The sequence below is a fragment of the Mirounga angustirostris genome, unplaced genomic scaffold (assembly GCF_029215605.1).
Source record: "Mirounga angustirostris isolate CCGP_5_RB_7025 unplaced genomic scaffold, mMirAng1.0.hap1 SCAF_5, whole genome shotgun sequence".
In the NCBI taxonomy this organism is placed as follows: domain Eukaryota; kingdom Metazoa; phylum Chordata; class Mammalia; order Carnivora; family Phocidae; genus Mirounga; species Mirounga angustirostris.
The window spans coordinates 171,833,275-171,858,633 of NW_026991713.1; the positions used below are offsets into that span (position 1 = coordinate 171,833,275).

At 62.8% G+C, this 25,359-nt stretch overlaps 1 protein-coding gene across 5 annotated transcripts; it reads right to left on the reverse strand.

The window, feature by feature from the left end:
- Positions 1-1,761: 1,761 nt before the first annotated feature.
- Positions 1,762-24,528, reverse strand: SH2B2 (SH2B adaptor protein 2). Of its 5 annotated transcripts, XM_064593192.1 has the most exons (10): positions 24,385-24,528; positions 23,403-23,507; positions 11,978-12,738; positions 9,530-9,631; positions 7,792-7,883; positions 6,398-6,489; positions 6,116-6,280; positions 5,421-5,629; positions 2,785-2,956; positions 1,762-2,279 (listed from the first exon to the last, which is right to left on the reverse strand). In XM_064593192.1, the coding sequence occupies exons 1-10, from the start codon at positions 24,425-24,427 to the stop codon at positions 1,936-1,938; spliced, it is 2,085 nt and encodes a 694-aa protein (XP_064449262.1). In that variant the 5' UTR covers positions 24,428-24,528; the 3' UTR covers positions 1,762-1,935. The 5 variants fall into 5 exon arrangements, with proteins under 5 accessions (XP_064449262.1, XP_045731566.2, XP_064449265.1 ...); XM_045875610.3 differs by lacking the exon at positions 24,385-24,528 and having other exon boundaries at positions 6,116-6,277; XM_064593195.1 differs by lacking the exons at positions 23,403-23,507; positions 24,385-24,528 and adding an exon at positions 22,560-22,842.
- Between the last annotated feature and the right edge of the window lie 831 nt (positions 24,529-25,359).

Below are 25,359 nucleotides of genomic sequence, written 5' to 3' on the forward strand. Positions count from 1 at the left end.
TCTGGGCTTTCTGGAAGCACTGCTTTGAGTAGTAGGCCCGAGGGTCTCGCCGTGGGGGCCAGGCTGTGGAGGGAGCCTCCTTTCCCCTTGACCTCCTGTTGCTGGGCCCTTGTGTGCCTTAGAGAGCCCACGGTGGTCCCCATTCTCTGCTGTTCTCCCCCAAATTCACTTTACCCTGGGAACACCTCAGGCACAGTGCCTGACGACCATCCTCGGGGTGGGTGCAGACCCTCTCCCACTTTCTCATTGCCCCCAGTTCAGCAAAGGCGACAGGCTTCAGTGCCCTACTTTGCCCTACTTCCATGCCCAGATTCCCGCTTGGGACACTCCGCGGTGGCCCGCTGCGTCAGGACCACGCACTTTGTGTTCAAGGCTTACGCCCGCCTCTGAGGCCGCTCTGAACACTTCCAAGGGGCAATCCACTGAGGGAGCAGGGATGGAGCCCCAGGCTTGGGATGATGTCTGTGGCTCGGCGTCTTGCTGGAGGGGAGGAATGTTCTGGGACTCCAGATGACTGAGAGGCAGAAAGCAGCCAGAGTTCTCACCAGCTTGAGCCCAGCTTGAGCCTCACCCCAGACCCCCTCTGGAACTGTCGGGACAGACCCCAAGCACCAGGGCACGGGGGCAAGAGCACAAAGAGGCTCCAGGCACATAGATGGAGATGCTGGGGCATAGGCAGCTCTCCGGAGCACCGGCTTTGTCCTCCTCCCTCTCCAGGGCGCAGCAGGAGCAATGCTCAGTCACTCCCGGGTCATTTTGTGAACCGGGACTGGGCAGCAAAGCCCTGGGAGCCCAGTGGGGGTGCTCATGCCCCTCATGTGGGGAAGGGCGGTGGGTGCTGCGGCTGCAGACCCAGGAGGATGGGGTTGACCTGGGGGTCTGACACATATGGACGCAGGCCCTGCAAGGGCACTCCTGGGTGGGGGGAACCTTGGGTCTGTGGCCCCAGGTGTTTGGACTGGGGGAGGGGGATGCTCTTTAGCTCAGCGGGAAGGAGATCCTCCTCAGGGGGAGTAGTGCCCAAGGGCTGGGGTGCTGTGACCTTGAGGTTGTGTCTCCAGTGCCCGGGGACACAGGAGCCCCCGCTGGACTTCTGCCTGCAGGGGAGCATGGGCTGAGGCTGTGGGAGGGGAGGGTGAGAGGGCCCTCAGGACTCTTCCAAGTTTGAGTCAACCAGCCTCTCCCACTGCCCAATCCCCCAAAGGCTAATGTGGAGGAAAGCTGCCCCACCAGCCACTGACCTGCAGTCCCCTACGGGAACACCTTACTCTCTCTTAGCCAGCAGCCAGGGACAAGCTCCTCTTGGCATTCAAGGCCCCCATGACTTGCTCCCCGCCCCGCCTTCACTGTGTCCTTGCATCAAGAGACCTCTTCCTTCTCCTCTTTCCCCTACCCTCTGCCACCCTGCATTCTTGCCCCCAAGCGTCTGCTCAGGTCACCCCTCACTCTAGTTCCATTAAAGCCCCCTCCCCCATCCCTTCCCTGTGGGCAGTTCCCCTGAGCCCTGCTGTGGGGCCTAGCGCTTTAGCTCTATGCCTTCCTCAGGTACTGCCGGTTGTCTCCCCCCTGGACCTCTCCCTGCTGGACGGGGAGCTGGGTCCCCTTAAAGACAGAGCTGGGTGGGGGCCGGGCAGGCGCCAGGCCACTGTGGGCTCAATGGGGGGGGGGGGGGGGGAGTTGGGGATGCCATGTGTGGTACCCCCGCTCCTTCCCCGCAGTCCCCGAGACCAGGGCAGGAGAAAGGATGACAGGAGAGCCGAGTGCAGTCCCTAAAACAGGCTCTTTAATAACATTTATGTCTTCACTGAAGAGCTTCGCTTTTCTCACCCAGCGCCAGGCTGGGGCCGGCCGGGTCCGCTGGACGGCCGGATGGACGGGCACGGGGCGGCGGGGCCGGGTGGCCCCAGGCCCTTGGCGCCGCCGCGCAGCGCGGGGCTAGTAGAAGGAATACTGGTTCTCGACGGCGCGCGTGTGGCCCCGCGCTCCCTCGGCCGGCGCGGCCTCCGGGGGCTCGTCGGCGCCGCCGCCCCCCGCCTCCAGGAGGCGCTCGGCGCTGTTGTTGCGGCTGCGCGCGCTCAGCGGGCCGTCGGCGGGGCGCGGGGCGGCGGGCGCGGACGCGGCCGAGGACGACGAGGCGGACGAGGACGAGGCGCCGCCCGCCTCCGACGGTGAGGCGGGTGGGCAGGCGGCCGCCGCCAGGCTGGAGAAGTAGTGCTGGCCGGCCGGCTCGCTCCAGCAGGCGGGGGGCGCGGGCGCGGCGCTGGCCGAGGGCCCCGGGGCTGTGGCGGGAGAGCGCGGGCGCGTCAGGGCCCAGCCGGGCCCGTCGCCCCCGCTGTCCCCAGCCCCGGCGCGTCACACGCGGACGCGCAGACCCGCAGGAACGGGGTGGCCTGGCTCTCCGGGTTCCAGCCCCCCTCCCTGGATACCTGATGTCACGGGGACGGGCGACAGGGCACACACAAACCCACGCGTGCCGGACCCCCTTCCCCGCGCCCCCAACACTTCCTTCAGCAGCTCTGCAGGGGTCTAGGGAATCCCTCAGCGCTGCCTCTGAGCGACCACCTTCCGCCTGCCCCCAGTCACTCAGGACCCGGACCCGGTCCCTGCGCGGCCACTCTCCCTCCAACCCTGATGGCCCGGATTGCTTACAACCGCCCAAGACCTGGTGTTCATCCCACGGGGGCTAGCGGTGCTGGGCAGCAGCCTGTGGGTGACGCCCTCCCCGTAGGGCCCACCTGTCTGTCCTCTTGAGCCATCACATAGGCCAGCTGGGGGGAGTCTTACCGGGTGGGGGGCCCTGGGCCCGCACGTAGCTGCGGAGGGTGATATCTGCAGAGCCCCCGGACTCCAGTGGGATCGGGTGGGTGTGGAAGTGGCGCAGCATGTCGAGCACGGACTGGAACCACAGGTGCTGTACGTGGCATTGCCCGTGGCTATTCAAGGACAGGCGCAGGTGCTGTGGGCACAGGACGGGGTGGTCAGTGGTGGGGGCCCGGGCTGGCCAACTGCTTTGCAAGCGCCTTTGAGGGTCATTACCAAGTCTCACAGAGACCATATGGGGCTGTGTCAGAGCGGGGGCACCTCACACATTGAGCCCCCTCTTAGGGGGTCACTCCGGTAGTGAGGATGGGGAAGGAGGGTAACAGCCAGGCTGGGGACTGAAGGGAGCCGTGCATTTAGTCCCCATGCTAGGAGCGCACGCATCATGCCCTTTGCACCCCCATCTCTAGTCTCCAATAGCCCCAGAAGGTAGAGATTGTAGTCCCCATGTTAGCGATGGGGAAACTGAGGCATAGGGAGGGAGGGAGTCACCCACAGTCACAGAGCTAGGAAGAAAACTCATTTGTGTGATTCTCCCACCCTGGCAGGCTAGGAGTCTGCCTGCTGTTCCTGCAGAGCTAAGGCCCAGGGTCCGGGGGGCAGTAAAGACCCTGAGTCTAGCTGGGGAGGAGCAACCACATGTCCCTCTTAATGGTGCTGCAGCGGGAGCACCTGGAGCACAGGGAACAGGGCTGGTTCCTCCGTGGGTCTCCAGGGCCTGCATGTGACAAGTGCCCCAGGGAGAGGAGCCACAAGCCTGTGGTCTCTAGTGGTGAGTCACAGGTCTCTGGCTTCAGCCCTGTTTTGCTCAATGTGTGTTCCGCAGGAGGAAGAGTGGCTGTCTCTGGGGGGAAGCTGGCCTGGCCACCTGCATAAAGGACAGAGAAGCCCTGGGGGTGGAAGGTAGCCCCATGAGTGAGTTCTGCCGCTCAGCAGGGCCAGAAATTGCCAGAACAGTGTGGCGAACCCAGGGAGCATTCCTGGCAGCCCAGGGCAAGGGCTCAGCTGGAGAGGAACAGCCTAGTGGGGTCCTACCACAGCCTCAAGTCTGGGTAGGGCCTTTGTGGGCATAGGCCTAGGCAGACTTGGGGCTCAGGGGGAAGGTGCAACTCAATTTTCGGGAAAACCTTCCAGACTCTTATTATCCGAAGGTGAAAGGCGCTGCCTAGGAGGTGTGCACGCAGTAGGCTGGAGGTCCCGCTCTATCCCACGACTAACTTGTCAAACCCTGGACAGTCACCCAGCTCTGAGAGGGCAGCAGCTGGGGCGAGTTCCAGGCTGGGTCATGCCCTAGGAAGGAGAGGAGCCTCCCACCCTGCTCCACCCCCCCCCACTCCCCCTCCCCGCCATGCCCCCGTAGAGGGCTGGGCACCATCCTAGCCTCTGGCTTGGGCACGAGTCAGATCCAGGCGCTCCCGGGAGGCCACATGAGGCGGTGCTGGCCCAGAAGGAAACTTCGGGCTGCCAGGGACAGCGCCACACGCCCCGTTGCCAGAGGAGCGAGCTGGTAAGGGCAGCTGCTTCCCAAGGAGGCGCCCCGGGGGAGGTGCTGCGTCTTCCATGCTGCCGAGGAGAGATGCCCGGGGAGCCAGGGGAGGGCCTGGGCCAGGCCAGCCGGGGGTTGGGACACTGACCGCCAGGGCAGGGCTGGAGCAGGAGTCCTGGGGTGCCCCCTCCTCCAGCAGGGACGGACCGGAACCGTGTCCTGGGAGGAGCCGGGGCCGGGTCTGTTGCCTTACCGGAAATTTGGGTTGGTGGGGGGAGTGGGGTTGAGGTTCCTGCCCGTTCTGATCTCATTGTAACCACAACCCCCCCGCCCCCGACATCATTGACTTTTCTGTCTTATTTTCCTTTGCACCTTATTATTATTAGCACACAATGTCCTTCCTCGAGAGCCCCCCATCTGGGCACACTGCTCCCCCCTTGCTGTGCCCTGTCTGGATCTCCCTTCTTCACCTCGAGGATTCTCCATCCACTGCACACCTCAGGTCACTGACCCCTTATTCTGGCTGGTGAGGTCAGGAGAACCGCTTCCCCTGCAGACCCTGCACGGCGGCCCTGTGGCCCAGTCTGCCTCCTCCTCTCCTGCCCAGCTCTTGAGGCCTGCCTGTGTGTACTTCTGTGACCCTGGGGCTGCCATGGGCCTAGCTCAGAGCTGGGGCTCAGGACGGGTTGGTGAACCGACCTGAGCAGGGAAGGAGACGGGCTAGCTGCGTGTGGGTGGGGCAGGAGGGCCTTGGTTGACCTTGGCCCTGCACCAGCGTGGCTGTGGGCAGAGACCCTCAGAAGCCTTAGTGGTAAGCGATCCCCAGTGCATAGGGTCAAAGTGAAACCCCCAGAAGGGCCCGGCCTCCTGTGCGCTCAGCCACCAGTGGGTGGCTTCCCCATCTGGATAATTAAGAAGCCACATCTAGGGCTGACCGCACCCCTCAGGGAGGTGTTGGGGGGGGTTGCAGGTGGGGTGAGGGCACGCCTGTGGGAAGTCATGCCTGCTCCTGGAGCACAGGACCAGGACCACCTCAGGGCTGGCCACACTGCCCCCGTGTGCCCCGCCTCCCCCCCACTGCCGCCTCCCCCTCTCCACGCCCCGGCTGACTTGCCTTGGCCTTGCCCTGGAAGTTGAAGGTCAGCACGTACTCCCCAGGCCGAGTCTCACTCTGGCGGATCACGAAGAGGCCGTGGCTCCGGGGCCCGCCGGCAAGCACCAGCTGAGCTGCCCTGACCCGTGACAACGTCCCGTGGAACCAGGGGTAGTCGGAGAGCTCCAGCTCAGGCTCAGCCTCCGGCTCCGGCTCCGCTCCCTCCTCCCCTGCAGAGGGACGGGAGTGTGAGGGGTGTGGGGGAGCGGAAGGGGTGAGTCAACGAGAGAAGAGATGCCACAGCTTCTTGGGTATTTGCATGTAAAATGCTGTATGACTATTCTTAGAACGAGTCAGGGAACCAACCCAACTCACTAGTTCAGCGTATCAGGTAAACTGAGGCACAGAGAGACCGACTGTCCTGGAGTCACTCTCCAGTCAGCAGGAAACCTGGGAACAAGTCAAGTCTCCTTGTCCCCAACCCCTGGTTCCAACCCTTTACCCTCCACTCCTTCTTTTTCCATGGACTCGAGGGCCTGTGGGAGGGATCACCTTCCCGGACTCGCCCACAAAAGCCAGAACCACTGAGCTGCCGTGCAGTGTTCCCGGTGCGATGGGACATCATGGCTTCTGAGGCTCAGGAGGGCCCCTGTGGCCTGGGGGAGGGGGGTGGGGGGGCAGGAAGGAGGCCCAGGGAGAGAAGACTGTGCGCACACCTGTATTATTGCTGTCCTGGCCGCCGCCACCCGAGGACTCCAGTGTCTCCAGGAAGGTCTCCAGCGGGACATGGACCAGGGACTCCCCGACGCCATCTCGGGCTCTGCTGTGTGGAGCTGTCACCACGGCTGCTGTTGTCTCTGGGGGCCGCGGCAGGTCCCCTGCTGGAGACGAGGCGGTGGGGTGGGGGGGAAGCGCATCCATCTGTCGGGCCATCCGGGCACCAGCACCCCCTCTAACCCTGCCCTCCCCCTCCCCCGGCCAGCTCCGCCCCCACCTACCATCCGTCAGCAGCTCACAGCTGCAGGAGGCCACTCGGCTGGCCAGGCAGCCTCCCCGGGTGCAGGACAGCTCAGTGTCTTCCTCACTGTCCCTGCGAAGGCAGGAAGGCACGACTGTGTCCCGCCATGGGACTCAGACCCCAAGCACAGGCTGCTCGCGGAGCCCCCAGTGATGGCTGACAGTCCCCATGGCCAGCAGCAGCCCTCTCCTGCTCGTCTGGGTCCCTCTGCCTCCACGTCCCTCTGTCCCAAGCCATCAGCTTGCTCTGTGGCCACCAGGGACATGCCTGGGCCATAAGGAGAGGTCTCCGAGTGGGTGCAGTCCTCCTTGAGGCCATATGAGTCCTTCCCACTGACCCACGAGGGGCTGGCCTCCTCCTGGGACCCCAGGGGGTGTCCCTCAAATGATGGCAGGGCAGCTCCCTGCCCTGCCATGGCCTTTGCCTCCCTGTCTGTGACACGAGGTGCCTGGGACCCAGCCAGTTCCAAAAGACTGCAAAGTGAGGTTCACCTTCACAGGGGCTGGGGGAAGAATTTGCAGGGTAGATGGCTGGGGGGCAGTGGCAGGGGACTGATCACAGCCATTTGGGGGATGGGCCAGGGAAGGGGGGCCTGGAAGGCACTCAGGCCTTTAATTGCACTTCCTCAAATGAAGCTGTTAATTAGAAAGCAGCAGCCCCTCCCCCCGGGCCTGGCTCACCCCATTAGCCAGAAGAGCCAAATGCTCGGCTGTTGGCCGGCCTGCCCCTCCTACTCCCGGCCTCGGGATCGCTCCTGGATCATGAAGCCAGGCTCCCCGCTGCTCCTCCTCATACAGCTGCCCAATACTGCCCTCTGCTTATTACTAGCCATGGCTCCCCATTGCCCCCGACCTACCAGCTTCCCAGGCTCTCATCACAGCGCCCCTCTTCAGCTCTATGCCTAGCTGCCCAAAGGTCTGGACATGCCCTGCTCCCCTCCCAACCTTGGCTGGGCGGTCCCCTCTGCCTGGCTCAGGCCGGAGGAGGAGGGGAGCACCTCTACCAGTATACCTTCTCTGAGCCCCAGGGTCGGATTCAGGGCCTTGCCTCTGTTCTGCCACCTCTGGCCCTTTGGGCTCGCCCTGCCACTGCCCATGTCCTAGTGCTCTCAGATTCCTCTGGAGTAAGGACAAGTCCCAGTCTGACTTTCTTCCAGCTCCCTAGGCCCTGGCCCTGTGGAGCAGGCTCCAAAGAGCCGATTGGGGCTGGGGGTCCGGATGAGCCTGGCCAGGGCTGCCATGAGAAAACCCATCTCCCAAGCTCAGCTCCCGCCCTCACCAGAAACCTCACCCTGTAAGGGCGGGGGGACCACGGGGCACTACCCGGCCCGACTCCCACCCCATCCACCCATCCTGGGGCCACCTGGGCACTCACCCGGGGTCCACGCAGCCCTGGATATCAGCCACCCATGAGTGCTTCTGCAGTGAGTCAATGGTCTCCAGGATATACTCAGCTCCATTCTCAACCTGGGGAGGGGGTGGCCGGGAGTCCAGCCCTCAGCACAGGGCTGCAGACTCCAGGGCAAATGGCTCATCCCACCCCTCCACCATGGGAGCTCACCGGTGCGGGCAGCAGGGAAGACAGTGTGGTCACCATCGGGCACCACCCCAAGCCCAGGCCAGGGTCCCCGGGGCAGAGCCTTGGCCGCACTTTCAGCAGCCCCTCCCTCCTGGGCCCAGCAGTGGGGATCATGGGGGATGATGTCCAGCCCCACTGAGCTCAGGTCCTCAGGCCCTGGAGATGCAGCCTCTGAGGAAGCCATGCTGGCCTGGTACCCCGGAGATGGGGTGAAAGAGCATCACAACCCTCAAGTCCAAGAAGGGCCGGCTGGCCTAGCACACGGAGCTGAGGGGCTCCCACACCTTAGTGCCTGGAACTCTACCTCTGTGCCCCATGCCACTGGGACAGGCAGTGCCCAGAGCGTCACCCCGCCCATATCTGATGACCTCTTCCCAACGGCCGTGTGAGGGAGGCGGTAGGTTTTCCCCACTTTACAGAGGAGAAGACTGAGGGTCAGAGAGGTCGGGTGACTTGCTCACACCTGCACTCAGGGGCAGCGCCGGGACCTGAACCCAGATCTCCGTGATGCCAAGGCCCCGGGCTCTCAGCTTTGGGTGTGTCTCCGGTGAAAATGCAGTTGCTGCCTCCCAGCAGCTCAGAGCTGGGAGGGGCCTCAGAGACCACCTTCCACCCCTGTCTGACTAGATGGGGAAACTGAGGCCCAGAGTGGGGCTGGCAGGTGAGCCCCTCTGCCTCGGGGCTCCTGGGTGCCGTGGGCAGCACGGTGGCCAACCGGCTGTCGGGGACGAGGCTCTGGGCCTGCCTCACCCAGCAGACAAGAAAGCCAGGCAGGGAGGGACTATGTCCTCAGCCCCCGGGGGCCTGGGGTGACTCAGGGTACGAGGTTGGCAAATGTTTGCTAAATGAATAAGGGAGTTTTGTGGCTAAATAAACAAGGATGAGTAAAACATAAACCCAACGAGGAGCCTGAAGAGGAGGGTGGGGGCTTCACGCCTCTTGGGGTGGGTGGAACCAGGCCTCCTTGGGGCCTTGGCTTTACCAAAACCCAATGCTTCGAGGAGGCCCAGGGCCACAGCCCTGGCAGCCTGGAGCCGTGTCCTCAGCAACCCAAGCAGGCCACCCTGGCAAGGTGGAGCCTGGGAAAAGGAAGAGAGCTGCCCCCAGACCCACCGGGGTGCCTCCCCGCCCACCCTCCATTGCCTTTGTGCCCTCCGTGGGACCAGGCAGGTTCCCACACTCCAGTGCCCAGGGACGGGGGCATTTGCATAAGTGCTGCGGGCTGTGGGGTGGGTATATGCTGGTTCCAGTTGGGGAAGGGAGGCAAGGAAGTGAAACTCAGAGGAGCTTCACTGGGCCAGGGGGAAATGGGAACGGGGGGCCCCAAATGGTGGGTGACACCCAGAGCCCGCGGCGCTATAGCCCCAGGCCCGGATTCAAGGCCTAGCTGTGTGCCAGGCATCTGCGGCCGGTCCTGGGCCCTGCGGCAGGCTCCTCGCCCTCTCTCCCGCCGCGGTAGCCTCTGGCTGTGCTGCCCAAGGCGGAGGTGGCCTGGGGCGGCCGGGGGATTTGTGGGGCCGGGGGTGGGGCTCACCTTGAGCACAAACGTATTGTCTTTTTCTGGCATCTCCAGGGGCATCGTCGTGCGGACCTCGATGATGGCCGAGAGAGGGATGCTGACCTTGGGCCTGGAGGCCTGGGAGGCCAGAGGAAGGGGCAGTGAGAGAGTCACCCAGGGTCTTCTGAAAGCCTCTGCACCCTCCCACCCCTCAGAGGTCAGAGCCGCCCTCAGCTTGGAACACCAAGGCAGCCCTGGCTCTTGCTCACAGGTGAGTAAGTTGAGGGAGTTTCTGGGAAACAACGGGACCTCCCCACACAGTCACGTCACAGACAGAGCTGGAACCCAATTCTGAGTCTCCCACCTCTGAGCCCTGAGGGGAAAATTCCACCCGGGCTGCCCTCCTGCCCTGCGTACCTACCATGTCTGTAGTTTTCACATTTTTGACCCCGACCCAGATGCGACAGATTTGACATCGTGACCCACTACATATGTGCTTAGTTAAGAAGGTCTCTGAAACGTCTCACCAGACAATATTTATCCTGTGTGTGATGGAGTAAGCGAATTTCTAGTCCATCCTAGTTCATTTGAGGAAAAAAAAAAAAATGCTGCCCTCCCCCTTTAGAGCAGACTTTCCAGAGCATGGCTCTGGGGTCCCTGACTTAGAACAGGACTCCTGGAGAGGGGCAGGGCTGTGTCCCCGGGTGGAGGAAAAGGGACCCGTGTGGGGTTGAACCAAGGTGAGCTGTCAGGGCTCCCAGGGAGGGCCGCTCTGTGTTAGGCCCTCCCCACTCTGCTCCAGGGCTCCTGGCCACGGCCCTAAAGTCCCCCAGGGCTGGCTTGAGATTGAGCTTCCCGGCAGGGCTTGGGCTCCAGAACAGGGACTTTCTCTGGAGGAAAAGGGAAGGGCCGCACACTGGGTGGGCAGGCTGATGGGAATTCCTGGTAGCACTGGCCGCCAGCCAGTGGGGGCAGGGCTGGGCTTGGAGCAGGGACTGAGGGCCTTGGTGGACCAGGGCAGGCCATCCTGCTGGCCAGTGGGGCCGGGGCTCAGGGTCCCGGAGTAGGGAGAACAGACACAGATGGACGGTGCCGGCCTGGTCTGGGGGCTTTAGCTGGGCTCCCGCTGGCCGGAGGGGCCGATTCCTGCGCCCGGCCTTCGAGATGTGGCTGTCCGAGCTCAGTGAGTGGCCTCTGACCCTATCCAGCCACACTTCATCCTTCCCATTCCCTGGCCAGGGCCGGCAGGCGGTGCCGCCCCTCCAGAGCAGAGGCACAAGTGGTGAATGGTAGGACGGGCGAGACTTTAAAAGAGAGGCCCCAGCTGCTGCACCCCTTCCCCCAAGGGCAGCGGACGCTATTTACAGCCGGGCAGCTGTAACTGCCACTCAGGCCCAGAGGCATTGAGCCCTGGGCCTCTGTCCTTGCCCTTTGGGCGACTCTGGGCCAGCCCCACCCCGCCTGCCCTACTCACCGGGCCTCGGTCTCTGACAAGTGGTGGAGCTGGGCTTAATGGTCTAGGATTTCTCTCAGGGGCCTAACGGTGGGGGCCTGGCAGGCAAAAATCCCTTGGGAAGTCGGGGTCCTATGACTCAAGGGAATAAGTGTGTCCCCGGGAAATCATCTCTCCAGAGTCCACGCAGCTCATGGGCACCCAGCCTTGGGGAGCCCACACCCTGCCCCTCCAGCGGAGAGAGAGGCAAGGAGGTGCACCCAGAGTCTGACAGCCTGGGAGATGGAGAGAGGCGAGAGGATCAGGGTGACTAAAGGTGCCGGGGAGTAGGGAGGGCCGGGGGGGGGGGCGAGGGAGGGCTGGGTGGTTCTTGGGGTGCAGCCAACTGCCGCACCAGCCCAACCTCCCACCTTTCCGAACCTCCCAGCACACAAGTAGCTCCCACCTCCACGCTCCTCCATTCTCAGGACCACCAGGGTGGTGGGTATAATTAGCCCGGCTCTGCCACCCACCAGCTCTGTGACTCTGGGCAGGCCACACCTCTCTGAGTATTCCTTTGTTCTCTCTTCCGTGACCTGGGGATTGTGATGCCCACCCTGTAGGGGGCCTGGGGGGATGAGATTATGCACCAGGCTTAGGGCTCGGTATGCCGTGTGCCCTCAGAAAATGGGCACTATTGTTAACAATTATTCCCACTTTCCCAACAGGGCAGGTGTGCCACCGGGGAGAGGGCCCATAGCCGCCCCCAGGGCTCCGATGGCGAGCCCCCAAGCTGGGGAGGGGGCATGGTGCACTCAGGTGAGCAGCAGAGCTGGAGATAGCTAGAAGCTTAGCTTTCAAAACCTGGGCCAGGTAAGGGCCACCCACCAGGGGCTGGGCTGCAGCCTGGGAGCTGCACCGGGGACCGACACGTTTCAGGCGCCCTCCCTGTTTGGGAGGCTCCAGCCACCCAGGAGCCCTGGATGAAGGATGGAGGAGGGCAGGCCGCCCTGGCACCCTCCGTTGCCCCCCACGCTGGGCCGGGCGCTCACCTTGGGTGGCACGAAGAACTCGAGCCGGAAGCGCTCGCCGGCCACCGCCCTGCGCAGGAGCAGGCGACACTTCTGCCACTGGGCCGTGCCGCCCGGGCCCGCGGCCGCGTCATCGGCCACCATGAAGCGCAGCGCGCCCTCGCGCTGGATGTCCACCAGCTCCACCTTGGCCGCCAGCGTCCGCGACAGCCGCAGGCGCCGCGTCCACTTGTCGCGCGGCTCGGCGGGGGGCTCGGCGGCCCGCGGGGCGGTGCCCGCGTCGGGCTCGGGCGAGGCGCGCCGGTGCCACATGTCGCGCACGCCGTCCACCACGCACAGGCTCATGTTGCGCAGCGAGAAGCCCTTGCGGACGCGGGCCTTGGCCGCCGCCTGCGCGGACACGTCCTCCGAGCTCCGCGAGTGGCCGTAGGCCGCCGCCTTGAGTGCCGTGGGCCCCGACATCTCGGGCTCCATGGCGTCGGGGGGCTCAGCTGCCCCCCGAGGCGCCGGCCCGGCCACCAGCACGCGGCGCACCTCCTCCCCGAAGACGTCCAGGAAGTTGGCGGCGAAGTGGCGGGAGAAGGAGGCCCCGGCGTCGGGCGTGTCGTAGGCCGGGTTGTCCCGCAGAAAGCGGCAGAACTTGTGCGCGAAGTCCACGGCGGCCGCCTGCGCGTGCAGCTCGCAGAACTGCCGCCAGTCGGGGACCGGGGCGGGGGCGGCGGCGGCGGCGGGGCCGGGGGCGGCACCATTCATGGCTCCCGTCCCATCGCAGCCCCCTGCGGCTGTGGGCGACAAGAGCGCGGGGTGACTCTGGGACCTCAGCGCCCACCCGGCCCCTCTCCCCCCGGGGCTCCCTGGGGCTGTGTGTGTGTTGGGGTGGGGTGCGACATCATGCAGCCATTCAGAGCAGGGAAGGACGGCAGCATCTGCAGGAGGGGGGTCGTGTCGTCCTGTCCCCCCCCCCCCCCCCCCCCCCCCCCCCGTCACACTCTTCAAACGGCATTCTCCAGGTCATTTCTGGGGCTGGCGGAGGCTGCGGTCCCAGGTGCCTTGATTTGGGGTCCCCACGAGCCTCCTGTTACCTAGCTTCCCAAACAGATCTCTTCTGAGGGGCCCTAAAGGTGGGTGGACAGGAAGGAGTCGTGTGCACTCCTCCCAGCTCTGCCTTTGAAATATGCCAAGAACTCAACCTTTCCTCCACTCATCATCCGGGCTGCCCTCCAGGGGCCCACATGGCCTGTTCTCTCCCCTGCGGTACTTTAGCAGCCTCTTCACTGGCCCCCAGAACTTCAACTCATCCCCTCCCCCCCCCCAGTCTGTTCTCCACCCAGGAACAGAGTCATCACTCCTAAAACAAGACAGATTAGGTCCCTCCTTTGCTCATAATCCTGCATTGGCTCCCATTCCACTCAGAGTAAAAGTAGAAGTCCCACCCATAATACCCAAGCTGTCACATGATCTGCCTCCACTTACCTCCCTGAGCCTATCTCCTGCCACTCTTCCCACCCACTCTGCTCTGGCTGCTGCTGGGGCCCACCCCAGGGCCTTTGCACCTGCAATTCTCTCTTGCACTTGCCTGGAATGTTCTTTCCCCCACACTCCCTCACCTCCTTCAGGTTTCTGCTCATCTACCATCTTGTCCAATAGCCTTCCCTGGCCCCCACTCTACTGAGAGTAAGGAATGCTCCTGTTCCACCCAGCACTGGTGTCTGCATGCCCTTGGATTGCTTACTTTTCTCTGTGGTGCTTATCCCCATCTGACATACCATTTGTTCCCTTGCTTGGTTGTGTTGTCCTACCCCCCACTCCCCACCACACCCTTCCCCTGAGAATGCAGTGTTTTAAGTGGGCTATGTCCCCAGTGCTGGGCACATGGTAGGCACGGTAAACACTGAATGAATGGGGGCGCCTGGCTGGCTCAGTCGGTAGAGCATACGACTCTCGATCTCAGGGTTGTGAGTTCAAGCCCCATGTCAGGTACAGAGATTACTAAAAAAAATAATAAAACACTGAATGAACAAATGGATGTGTCCAGCACACGTTCACACATGGATGTGTCAGGCATGTCACAGCTGTCACTGCCTAAGCCCTCACATGGGGCCCGAGAACACGCAGCTCGTTAGTGACGGGCCTGGGATCCTTCCTCTGACTCCAGGACCCCAGGGCTCACCTTCCAGTGTGGACCAAGTAGGACCCGTTTTTCATACTGGCACTGAAAGCACTGCATTCTCAGACCTCTTTCCGTCCCCATGGTCTGCACTCTTCCCACCTTCTGGAATGCCGTTCCCTCTGAGCTCCCATCCAAACCTGGCTTTCCTGAAGAGGTTCCGATGTAGGGACTCCAGCTCGCTCCTGTTCCCAGGTCCATCCAGCCTATATTACTCTGGCTCGCCAAACTACTGGTGTGCCCAGGCATTTGGGGGCCTTGCCTCCTTGTCCCCCAAGGTGGCCACCGCTCCTGGGGGCACAGGTCCAGCCCGCTGTGTTTATATATTCCACCCCTGTCCCTAGGCCAGGGTGAAAATTACCAGTGGGGTGATGAGGTCCTGCCCTGCCTTGGGGAGTCCCTGTCTGAGGGGGTCAGCCTGGTGTTAGGGGAACTGAGACAGAAGGTCATGCCCTCACCTGTCCTCCCAGGATCCCCACATTTCCCAGCATGGCCCTTCCCTCAGAGCTCCTGGGAGCACCAGCTCATCTCTCCTCTGGGATCCAAACTCTGTAATTAAATGCCTGGTAAAAAATAGCTGCCCCACTTCTACGAGATCATCTGCGGGGCCTCTGGGCCATACAGCACCGTGGGAACTCCCGCTCACCTCGGGGCAACCTCGGCCATTGATCTGTAGTCAATAACCACAGGACAGCCCCAGGCAGGAAACAGGCCACTTGATGAGGCTACTTAGCACAGAGGACAGTTTTCCCAAACCGGCTCAGAGACTCCTATCCGGGCCTGAGAAAGAGGGTGGCTGGGAGTTAGGAAGGTTTCCTGGAGGAGGGGGGCTCTGCGTTGGCCTTTATGACAGTGAAGAGGGAAGCGGACGAAGACTGACCTTACTGCAGGGATGAACGGTAACTGGGAAGCAGACTTTCAGGACATAGTGGGTGGGATTGGGGGAGAATGGGGCCTGCTCGTCTTCCTTCCTTCATCTGGCTAACTCCTACTCATCCTTCAATAATGAATCCAGGGGCCACTTCCTCTAGGAAGCCTTCCCTGACCTCCCCCCTGCCTCCCCCCACTATGTGGCATGAGTGTCTCCTCCAAGCTCCAACAGTCCCCTCCCAGAAGCCCCTCTAGCAAGGTGCCAATTACCGGGTGCTCCAGGTGTCTGTTCCCATGTCTGTCTCCCCATGTGGCATAGACACTCCTTGGGGGCAGAAGGCAGGCACGAGGCGTATGCCAGGAATGAGGGTGGAGGTGGGAATGCACCTGCCACCACCACCACCGAGGCCTCTAGGGAAGGTGGAGAGCCAAGGCCTTGTCCTGACTTGCTGAGGGGGCACATTTTGGCGGTGGGAGTGGGGAGAAAGCCCTGCAGCTAAGCCAGTTCCTTTCCTCCCCGTTCCGCCAGGAGGCTCGGACTGGGTGACACAGCAGCCTGGGAAGCCAACTCCCAGTGTGAACACCCATCTGCCCCACCTGGGGCTGGGAGGAGGTGCGGGGGCAGGCGGGGAGGAAAGCAGTCCCAGTGGGCATATTTGCACATCAATGCCTGGTCCTCCTCATTCTTCCTGCGGGATGAAGGGGCAGAGCAGAGGGACAGGGCCCTGGGGGGAGGCTCTCACAGCGTGCGTCCCAGCTAGTCCTCACAGGAGCTAGGGGTGGGACTCAGAGAACTTGCCACGGATATGGTGGTTATGGCCATGCCCTGGGTAGGGACTGGCCTGGGAGGCACTGGGAGGTTAGGCCTGCCTTGACTTCCCCTACCCACCCTTGCTGGCTGGCCAGGAACCTAGTAGGCCTGAAGCCCAGCAGCCCTCAGTGTCCCCTGGGTCTAGCTGGAGGGGCTACACGGAAAGGACAGGGGTTGAGCCTCCAGAGGTCAAAGTTAAAGCAGCAGGGCCAGCAGGGAGCCCTGCACAGAAAGTGACTTTCTGTGAAGGGGAGGCCGCCGGCCACAGAAGAGGGCTCAGCCCCAACCCAACTGCCCTTGGAGCCAAAACTGGGGATGAGACCAAGTGCAGGGATCTGGGCTGACCTGGGTTCAAGGCCCGACAGCCCCACTACCCTCTGGGTGAGTGACGCTGACCACAACTCCCACCTCTGAGCCTGCTTCCTCACTTTAAAATAGCGAGGAGGGCTACTCCTCCCTGGAAGGACAGCACCGTTATAATCCATGTGCGGCCACGGGCAGAGCCGGACCCCCCCACCAACCTCTGGGTGGTGAAGCCAGGAGGCTTTTCCAGCCCTCTCTAGGGACCAGCCGGTGTGTTACCCAATTAATGAGACAGGGCCCTCCCCCATTCTGCAGGTGACCAGACCCAGATGTGGGAAAAGCAGAACCTCAGGGCGGAGGGGATCCCAGAGGTACTAGGAGCAGGGCGGCCGAATTCACCCCGGCCCCTGCCGTCTGGTTGGCCTGGAAGGTTCATGGATGAATCCTCCTCCAGCGGCGCCTTGGGGACCCCCCTAGGTCTTTGGCTCTGCCCGGATGGCCGTCCTCACTCTACTGACTACTCAAATTCTCCTTGGCACTTAGACTGCGTAAAACCTTTTCTTCCAGGAAGCCCCCCTACACTGGCCCTCCCTCCCTGAGCTCCCATGGCCCCAGTGGTCCTTGGCCCTCTTGCTTCTGTGGGCAGGGTCCCAGTTCCTCCGCCTATGGCCCCGGGGAGCCAGAAGAGACTTGCTGAGTCAGTGCGGGATGGCGCCAGACTGGGCAACAGTGGGCTCGCCGTCTCAGGCCAGGCCCTGCGTCTCCTCAGGCCTTGGCTCCCCATCAGTGAAACGGGGTGCTGAGCAGTGGCCTCCAAGGCCTGGGGCTGTCATGGCCCTTGGACGCTGACGACTGGGGCCCCACTGTCACCCCCCTGGGACCAGGGACGGGCAGGGGTTGTCTCTCATCTTCAGGCTTCTTCTGTGAAGACAGGGGTGGGAGACAAACGGTGCCCACGTGGACAGACCGCCCTCCCCTGATGCATCACCCCGCGGGTTTCGAGGCTCCGCTGGCCTACCTGGCTCCTGTTTTTTTTTGTTCCCATTTCACCAGGGCCGGCGCATGATGGGAGGGAGCGTCCGGGAGGCGAGATGGGGGAAGCCTAATCAAGTCCTTGCCTGTCACCTTTCCAAGCCAAGGATTCTCCTAACCCCGCGGCCAGGAACCCAGATGGGAGACCACCCCCCACACACACACCCGGTTAGAGGCCTGGGAGAGGGGGCGGCTGGCCTTCTGGTGGTAAAAATAGCACTCGCAACTGGAATACAAAAAAGAAGGCCAATCATCAGCCCCTGCCACAGGCAGTTCCGGACCCCACGGCCAGGTCATTCCTTAAAATATTGATGAGGCAGCCTAGCCTCCCCCGCTAATGGGCCGATGACCCATCGATCCAACCCGCAGTGGGCAGAGGCCTGAGGGGGCAGGAGGCACCAGCCTGGCCCACAGCCTGCAGGGGCCTCGGGGCCTTGTGTGCGGGAACCCCAGCGGGAGCTTCTACCACCACAGGAGACGATCTGCCCCCAGGGAAGGGAAGGAGGCCCTGCAGGGCAAGCTAGCCACTCAGCACCCCAAAAAGCTGTCCTGGGGGGCTGCCCCTGGGTAAGCTCATCCAGCACCAAGGACCTTGACCCTTCTCCTGCCCCCTCGCTCAGCTCCGTGCTCAGGGGAACACCCAGACAGCCAAGAGCCAAAAGGGCTGGTGAGGGTCAGAACTGAGGGTGCTCTGTTCTGTGCTGGGGTGGGCAGTGACCCCCCAAGAACCATTCATGATGGGGAAACTGTGGTCTCTGCCTAGGGCCCCCCAACACAAGAAGAGAAGACAAGGCCTCCCTCAGCCTCAACCATGCCCACCGATGTCCTGTCCTCCAGGCTTCTCAGGATGGACCTGGCCTGGCCAACCCAACCCCACCCTTGACCACGAACGCTCCTTCTGTCCTCTGTGGGGTGGTCCCCTCCAGCCCCCACAGGACACAGACCACATCTGGGCTAGTCCTTCCTCCAGGAGTGCCTTCCGCCTACGGGCTGGCTGCTGGAGTTTCCCCCGCGGATGGAGACACAGAGTACACAGAGCACATTCCCTGTGTCACTGTTGGGTACTTGCGTGTTGGCTCTCTAGTCTAGTACCCGCCCCCAGCACGTCCCCCCAGGGCAGGCTCTGAACCAAGGCCTCCCGCAAGTGAGGTGTGGCTGGAATTCCCCAAGCCTCTCACACAGAATAACTGCTCACCCCATGACCCCAGAGGAGGCCCAAGTGGGCATCATTTCTGGTCTTAACAACCTTGAACCTGCTAGGACTTTGCTGCCGAGTGGGTGTGGGAGGAGGGCGCTCTGGCTGGTGACAGGGACAGGTGCAGAGTAAGAGCCCTGGGGGCTCCTGCCCTGTATGGGTCGCAGGGGGTTGGGGGGAAGGGGGCTCAGGTGGGCCCGGCCTTTTGGACCAGCAGTGTCTCTAGCAGGGAAGGGGACCGTCCTGCCTCCCACACGGACTGCTTCATGGTCCGAGGCCCATGCTGAGGAGCAGCGTTGGGGGGCGGCCATCAAGAGCTGGAGCAGCTCTGGGCTCAGGCCCCCCCCCCCATGCCTTTCACACACAGCCAGCCTGTGCCAACTGAGGGAGGGCGGAAGCCCTTCTGGTGAGCCCCTGGGCTTTCACGGATGCCCCCGATCTGGACAAGCCCTGCTGGCTCTGGGACCTGCAGACCCCCGGTCCTTGGGGGCCCCACAGCTGCTCCCATCCCAGAGGCCCCACTGCCTGCCTGTGCTCCCACCTGCACATCTGGTCATTTGACATGTGGGACGGTGGAGAAGGTTAACAGCCTGAGACCGCGGGGCGCCTGGCTGGCTCAGTCAGAAGAGCCTGCAACTCTAGATCTCGGGGTTGTGAGTCTGAGCCCCATGTTAGGTGTAGAGACTGCGCACAAATAAAATCTTAAACAAACAAACAAAAGTCCTTAGGTAATTGGTTAAGGAATCAAAGCTTTGCTTCTATTTCATGAATGTTCTGCCTCCATTCCTCTTGTCCTCTCACTGCTCTGAGCAGATGGCTCCTCCCTGGCCTCCCTGTTTCCCACTGTCCCCGCCAACCCCCAACAAATCCAGGCTCCACAGTGTGGCCAAGGTCTTTTCCGAGAACCCACATCCAGTTGAGCTATGTCCCTGTTTCAGACCCTTCTCCCCTCACATCTTCCCTGCCAAGAGAGGATTTGCCCATTGTACAGATGAGTAAAGAGGGTCCTGGCAAGGGCAGTGACTGACCTATCATTCACTGGATTTGCACTGGCTTCCCACTGTGTGCCAGGAGACATGCTGGGGGGTTCAGCACCATAGAATGGGCGAGAGGGAAGGGTGGAGCCGAGTTCACATCTGTCCCTTTCTGCAGCATGCGCTACTCAAAACAGGGCCCTGTCCCTGGGGAGCTCTCCTCTGAGAGCATTCGGGTGGGGGGGGCACCCAGGCCCCACCTCAGGAAAAGGAAAGGAGATGCCCAAACTGAGAAGGGGCATGCTGACAGGCTGGAGGGCCGGGGAGTCCAGAGCTGGGCCCTGGAGGAAATAGAAGTCAGATGAGCAGGCAGTGGGGCCCAGGACAATGAGCTATGCCGGGGCCTGGGGGCTTAGGAGAGAAGCCCATCCTCCTTCAGGAGCACCTGGTGCTGGACAGTTCCTGGACAGCTGTAGGTGGAGTGCAGGCTGGGATGGCTCCAGCTGCACTTGCCCTGCCCTCCCTGGGTATAGAGCAGAGGCACCCCCTCTCCAACCTCTAAGTCTCTCCCAGTGCCTTGGATCTCACCTAGGCCTGGATTCATACCCTTCCCAGACCTCTCTGGCCCAGCCCCTGATACCTGCAAGACACCCCCCTCAACTCCTACTACCCAGCCCACCTGTCTGCCTTCTGACTTTTCCATGACATCCATACCAGTGACTCCTGAGACCTCCAATACCCCCCCCCTCAGTTCTGAGTATCCCAGACCTCTGGGTACTAACAGGTGCTTATAAAGCTTCCTTGGGTCTTTCTCTGAACAACTGAACTCCCACCCTGGCTGATCTCCAGGCACCTCAAACTCAACACTTCCGAGTTCTATTACATCCTCTTCCTCCAACCCCTGCTTGCTCTCTGCTTGGAGTCTCAGCACCCAGCCCGGCATTGCCTCACCTGCTCCCACTCCTCTGCCCCAACAGCTGCCAGGCCCCTGAGCTGATGGAGGCCTTGGGAACACCCCCTTTGTCCTGTACCCGCCTCCACCCTCCGCCTCCACCCTCACTCTCCTGCCCCTCTACAATAGCATCAGACCATGACCCCCCAGCAGGTGTTATACCCACCCCCAGGTAGGCCCTATCCACAGAGGGTCCGAAGTATCTGGAGAATGGAGCCCAAACCCTGCATCATCCAGAGGAGTCAAAAGATGCTATAATCCTACACACTGATGCCCTGCCTTGATCTGCCCAAAGAGGTGTGGGCTATAACCTCCTCTAGATAGAGGAAGGTCTGAAAACAGACCTAAACAGGTTGAGGGGGAAGAGAAACTTCCCCAAGGCTCCAAGGATGCCACCGCCCCTCGGTCCCATGTGGACAATGAGGAGCAGGAAGCGAGGCAGGCTCCAAGAACCCCATGGACACAGTAGCCAGGAGACCCATGGCACCTAAAACCCTAATTCCCCACAACCCAGGCTAGGTACACAGGCAAGAGGTAACGACCAGGCTCTTGTCAGAGACAAGTGGCTTAGAGGCCTGGCTTGTTGGTTGAGTGGCTCTGGCCCAAGTCATTTCACTTCCCTGATCTGTTTCTTTCTCTGTAAGATGGGGATAATAATAGTACCAAACCCACAGGGCTATTGTGAAGATTACATGAGACTTGGCACATCAACTCAAAACCAAATGCTCAGTCTTGGGGGAAGCCCACTCTTCGTTGTGGTTGTGTGTGTGTGTGTGTGTGTGTATTCTCCCTAGGAGACCCACTAAGGAGGAAAGAAGGGTTTAGAAAATTTAGACACATTTTCCACAACAGGTAAGAGGAAAAGCATGTATATAGAAACCCTCGATGACTTAGAACCATTCAACTAACCCGCTTCAGAATCTCTTGCCCACCATCATGCATGCCCTCTAGAGGGAGAGAGGAGTAGAAGGGAGCAGTTGGTGGGAAACTCTGCCTTCCAGACCCCCATAAACGCCCTGACTCATGCCAGCCTAACAGCACTGACCCTACTGCCACACCTCTCCCAAAGTTCCTAGGGCTGGAAGGTTCTAGGTCACTCCCCTGACCAGTCGCCTCCGGGATGGAGCAGGGAGGCCAGGAAGGAAGAAATCTGTTTAAAGTGGCCACAGAGTTGGGGGAGGGGGGGTTCAGGTCACGTCCCCCATAGAGGCAACCAAAACCTCTTAGGGAAACCTCCCCTCCCTCCCCCTGCCCTCACTCACCCCATGATCAGTGGCCTGTGTTGGAGTGGACAACTCTTGCTGGTCACCCAGCTAGGAGGGAGGCAGCACCATCTCCATTTTACAAGGTACATAATGGAGGCTCAAAGTGCAGAGGCAGGGTTCAACCCGGGTTTGACTCCCAACCCTGAGGTTCTCCCCGGCACCGAGTCGGTGTGAACACCGATTCTGGCTTATCCACGTTCAGTTACTCCTGAGGCTGGCAGCCCGATCCGCCCTGAGGATCCTAAGGGACCCCAGTCACTGCAGACTTTTCCCTCTGAAGACCTCACTTCGTGGGCTGATGGGGGGGCCCGGCCGGGTCCCAGCCTCTGCCTGGCCTTGGCGGGCTGGGTTGGCGCGGTTCCGGGCCGCGCGCCGCCCGCAGGTTCATCAATGGCTGAGGCCGAAGGGCCTGAATGGAGGGCGTGAACCCGCCCCTTCTTAAAGGCGCCGGCCTCTCGGGCACCCGCAGCGGTCCTCCCCACTCTCGAGGGCGGTCGGAGAGCTCCCGGGGTAGGCGGACCGAACTGGTGACCGTGAGAAAGACGGCCTGGACCGAATGGAGGGCGTGCCGCCCCGGCGACTGTGGACTGGATAGGGTCCTCCCGGGGCTCGCACCCTCCTTCCAGGTTGGCCCGCCCCCCCGCTCTCGCAGCCCAGGGAAGGGACGCGGGCTCCCTCGCGACGCTCCCCAGCCGGAGACCCCTCCTCCAGGGGGCCCGCTGCGCTCGCCCCACCGCGGGCCCTGGGCCCTAGGAGGGGGCGGGGGCGCAGCTGCTCCGGAGGCGGCTCGGCCCCTCCCGCTACTCCCGCCCGGCCGGGAAGCGGGGGGGGGTCGGCGAGTGGGTCCCCGCCGGGGGCGCATCCCCTCCGTCGCGCTCCCTCCCACCCGCGCACACAAAGACGACACGCGCGGACCAGGGCGCGTGCGGCCGCGCTTCCCGGGGCAGCCGTGCGCACACACACGCACGCCCTCAGGGACTGCCCGGGTCCGGGGAGATGGACGAGGGAACTGAGGACAAGCAGACCGTACCTACAGGCGCTCAGCTGCGACCGGGCGGGCCGGGGCGCCGGCGGAGCGCTGCCCCGACCGCGGCCCGGCTCCCGGGGCCCGGCGGCTCATGGCCCGCGGCGGGTTCGGGCTCCCTCCGGGCGGGCGCCGGCGTTGGCTGCGGCTCCTCCTTCCCTCGTCCGCAACCTCGAAGGCTCTTGCGCTCCTCGCGGGCCCTGCGCGGCCCCGGCTCGGCGGTCCAGGCGGCCGAGCCCCGCGCGCCGCGAGCCCAGCCCCGCGCCGCGCCGCGCGCGCCCCGCCCGCTCCCCTCGTGCCCCCCGCCCGCGCGGCGCGCGCCTCCTCGGCCCCGCCCCCGGCGCGGGCCCCGCCCCCCGCCCGCCTTGGGCCGCGCCGGCCCCGCCCCCGGCGCGCCCCCAGGCCTCCGCCGAGCCTGAACCGCGCCCGCGGCTGGTGCTAGCTAGCTTCCTTGGGGCTGCGGCTGCGGCGGCCGAGCCCTGGGGCTCAGGGGGTTAGGAGTTGGCTGCAGCCGCCCCCTTTGGGGCGAGAGTCATCCCCCCTGCGCGGAAGCGTGCCCCGGGAGCGCGGTGGGTGGGGGCCGGGTGGGTGGCCCGAATAGTGGGGTGTATGGGGGCGTGGGCGCCCCTTTGGGATGGGCGCCAGGCGGAGGCCGCCGCTGTCCTGGACCTTACGCCGCGGGAACAAAGGGAGCCTCGAGGAGGCCCAGATGTCGCAACAGGGGAAGTCGACGTCTGGTTCTCATAAATCCCGAGGGCGAGCACCACGCCCTCTCCTTTCGGCGCTCCCCCTGCCGGAAATAGCCCAAGGGCTACAGGGCGGGGAAGACCCGAGCACTGCCCCATCTACGCACCTTCACAGTGTCGGGGAGACGGGCGCCACCCGAAGAGATCTTCAGAGGTCAAACGGGGCTGATGGGGGGCAGACACAGCCCTGGCTCCTTCACCATCGCTGGGTTCTGTAGCCCCAAAACCCAAGGCATAGGTTAGGGCAGAGACCACTCTGGCTAAGAAAACAGACTCCTGCTGGTCTTTGCAGAGCAATTGTGGACTGACCCCTGGCAAGCTGGGGCCTCCAGGAGGCCAGAAAGGGGTCCGGGAGGAGTGGGAGGGCAGCTCAGACATCAGACCTATTGCTTGCTCCTGGGGAGAGGGGGCAGGGCGCGGGAGCTCCTGCTCCCGTCCTCTCCTTTGCCTCCTGCCCCCGTCCTCTCCTTTGCCTCCTGCCCCAAGCCCTCAGCCCCCACAGGTGGTCAGATCAGTTCTCCCTGCCCTTACTTAGCCTTCTGCAGCTGCTAGCTGAGAGTGCCTCCATCTGTTGCCCTCTTCCTCCCAGAGTGATCCCTGACCTTTGTGGAGAGCCCTTTAACCTTTCACAAAGCCCTGTCACCTCTGATTTCCCAGGAAGCAGGACAGGCAAAGAAGGGTTTTTATCCCAATCTCGGAGATGCAAAGGGTGGGCCTAGAGAGGAGCAGTGGGTTGGTGAAGGTGGAGACTGGCCTGGAGCCCTCGCTTCCTGCCCCCCAGCCCTGGGCTGCCCTCTTCCAGGGTGCTGAAGCAAGGCGGGTCTCGTCGGAGGTCCTGGTACCTAGTCTCTTCCCTTCCACACACACATGAACTGCCCTCTCAGCGGGACCTGGCCAGCAGACGATTAATGAAAGCTTAGACGTGGACCGGCTATCGACTGGAGCCGCGCAGAGGCCTCGACTGCTGGCTGGGAACCAGGAGGTCTATGAATGAAGCTGGGAGAGCTGGGAGTGTGTGTGGGTGGCCTGGCTGTGGACCCCACCCTTCTGGGAGATGGGAGAGCCTGCCCCCCCCCCCCACCCACTAACCTGGTTCTGGGTAGTGGGTTGAGCTGTGCCGGTGGGCTGTCATTGGCCAGGGAGGGTCCTGGGCAGGACAATAGCTCTGATCCCCAGGGAGGAGGAAGTGAGGAGGAGCCAGCTGTTTGTGACTCCGACCCACAAGGAGGAACTGGTGGGAGATGTGGAAGTGGTGGAGGGTGGAGGGTGCCAGTGATTGGCCAAGACCAGCTTTGTCATGGTGACGGGAATGAGAGTCAGGGAAAATGGGTTCATCTGGGGTCCCTGATGGGGCAGATGGTGGGGGGTGCTGAGGATGGGACTCCAAAGAGGTGCCCCTGGATGTATAAGCTCTAGAGTGTTCAGGACTAGAACTGAGACAGGGCTAGGACAGGGGACGCTGGCCCGGTGCACTGTGGGGTGGGAGTTGGGTGTGGAGCCAGCTTCAAGGGCCACATGGCCAGTGGGGTAACGCCAGCCACCACAGACCAAGAAGGAGCCCCTCGGTCTGGGTGGGAAGAGACCCACGTGAGTGGAGCTGGGCTAGGGCTGACCGGTGGCTCGGTGCAAACCCGACACTCAGGGGGCTTGGTGGGCATGGGCTCTGCAGTGCCTGGCAAGCAGGGACCCAAGGGACAGGGGCACAGAGTGCATGGCTCCAGGGCACCCAGAAAGGGAAGGAGGGATTCCCCAGGAGCTGACACCACACTCCGACACGCAGCACACATCCAAATGCGGCCTGATAGGTTTTTTTTTTTTTTTAAAGGAATAGATTTCTCTTTTTGATCGGGTTGCTTATCTGCTCAAGAGAACTCAGACATGGTGGGTCTGGGTTCCAGCAAAGGTCTGGACCCACTCCCGGAATTCCTGGGGGATGGGAAAAGGAAGAGAGCTCCCGTGTGCTGGGGGTCATGCGTCATATCAGCAGAGCAGCTGAAAGGTCCAGTCCCAGCTCCCAGGCGGGTCGCTGCAGGCACCCACGGGCTACCTGGCCCCCCGGAGTCG

Excerpts from the sequence above, each read along its gene's own strand:
- SH2B2 (XM_064593192.1), bottom strand. The coding sequence starts at position 24,427 with ATGACAGCCCACCGGCACAGCTCAACCCACTACCCAGAACCAG. Across the intron at positions 12,739-23,402 it reads GTCTCCCCGACACTGTGAAG|CCGCAGGGGGCTGCGATGGG; the intron begins GTGCGTAGATGG and ends TGTCGCCCACAG. Across the intron at positions 2,957-5,420 it reads ACTTCCAGGGCAAGGCCAAG|CACCTGCGCCTGTCCTTGAA; the intron begins GCAAGTCAGCCG and ends CTGTGCCCACAG.